Raw genomic sequence first — 249 nt, 5'->3', positions numbered from 1 at the left:
CAGACAGTGACAGCATCCAAACCCCGCTCCAGGCACCAGAGAGCACGCACCCACCTCTATCATCTCGGTTCTTGTGGAAACAAATGAACACATGATCAACTCGAAGCTGTTCTTCAGCGAACTCTAGAAGAACTGCAAAACTACAAGACAAAGCGCAGGCGATGATCAGGACTCGCTGCAGAGACACCCGCCACGCCGCTGAGCCGAGCCACAGCGGCCAGCACAGGGGCCCAGCGCCCCTGTCGCGCC

General features: G+C 58.2%; 1 protein-coding gene across 1 annotated transcript in view; it reads right to left on the bottom strand.

The window, feature by feature from the left end:
• Positions 1–36: 36 nt before the first annotated feature.
• The window catches only part of OAZ1 (ornithine decarboxylase antizyme 1), a gene marked incomplete at both ends in the record, with an annotated part of 1,134 nt that continues 921 nt past the window's right edge, over positions 37–249 (bottom strand). Inside the window, 1 exon segment of the mRNA XM_010135216.1 lies at positions 37–140. Within this exon segment, the coding sequence (XP_010133518.1) occupies positions 37–140 (104 nt within the window).

This window comes from Buceros rhinoceros, unplaced genomic scaffold (genome assembly GCF_000710305.1).
Source record: "Buceros rhinoceros silvestris isolate BGI_N320 unplaced genomic scaffold, ASM71030v1 scaffold32514, whole genome shotgun sequence".
In the NCBI taxonomy this organism is placed as follows: Eukaryota; Metazoa; Chordata; class Aves; order Bucerotiformes; family Bucerotidae; genus Buceros; species Buceros rhinoceros.
The sequence above is the reverse complement of the archived record's forward strand: the minus strand, read 5'-3'. Positions and strand labels throughout refer to the sequence as shown.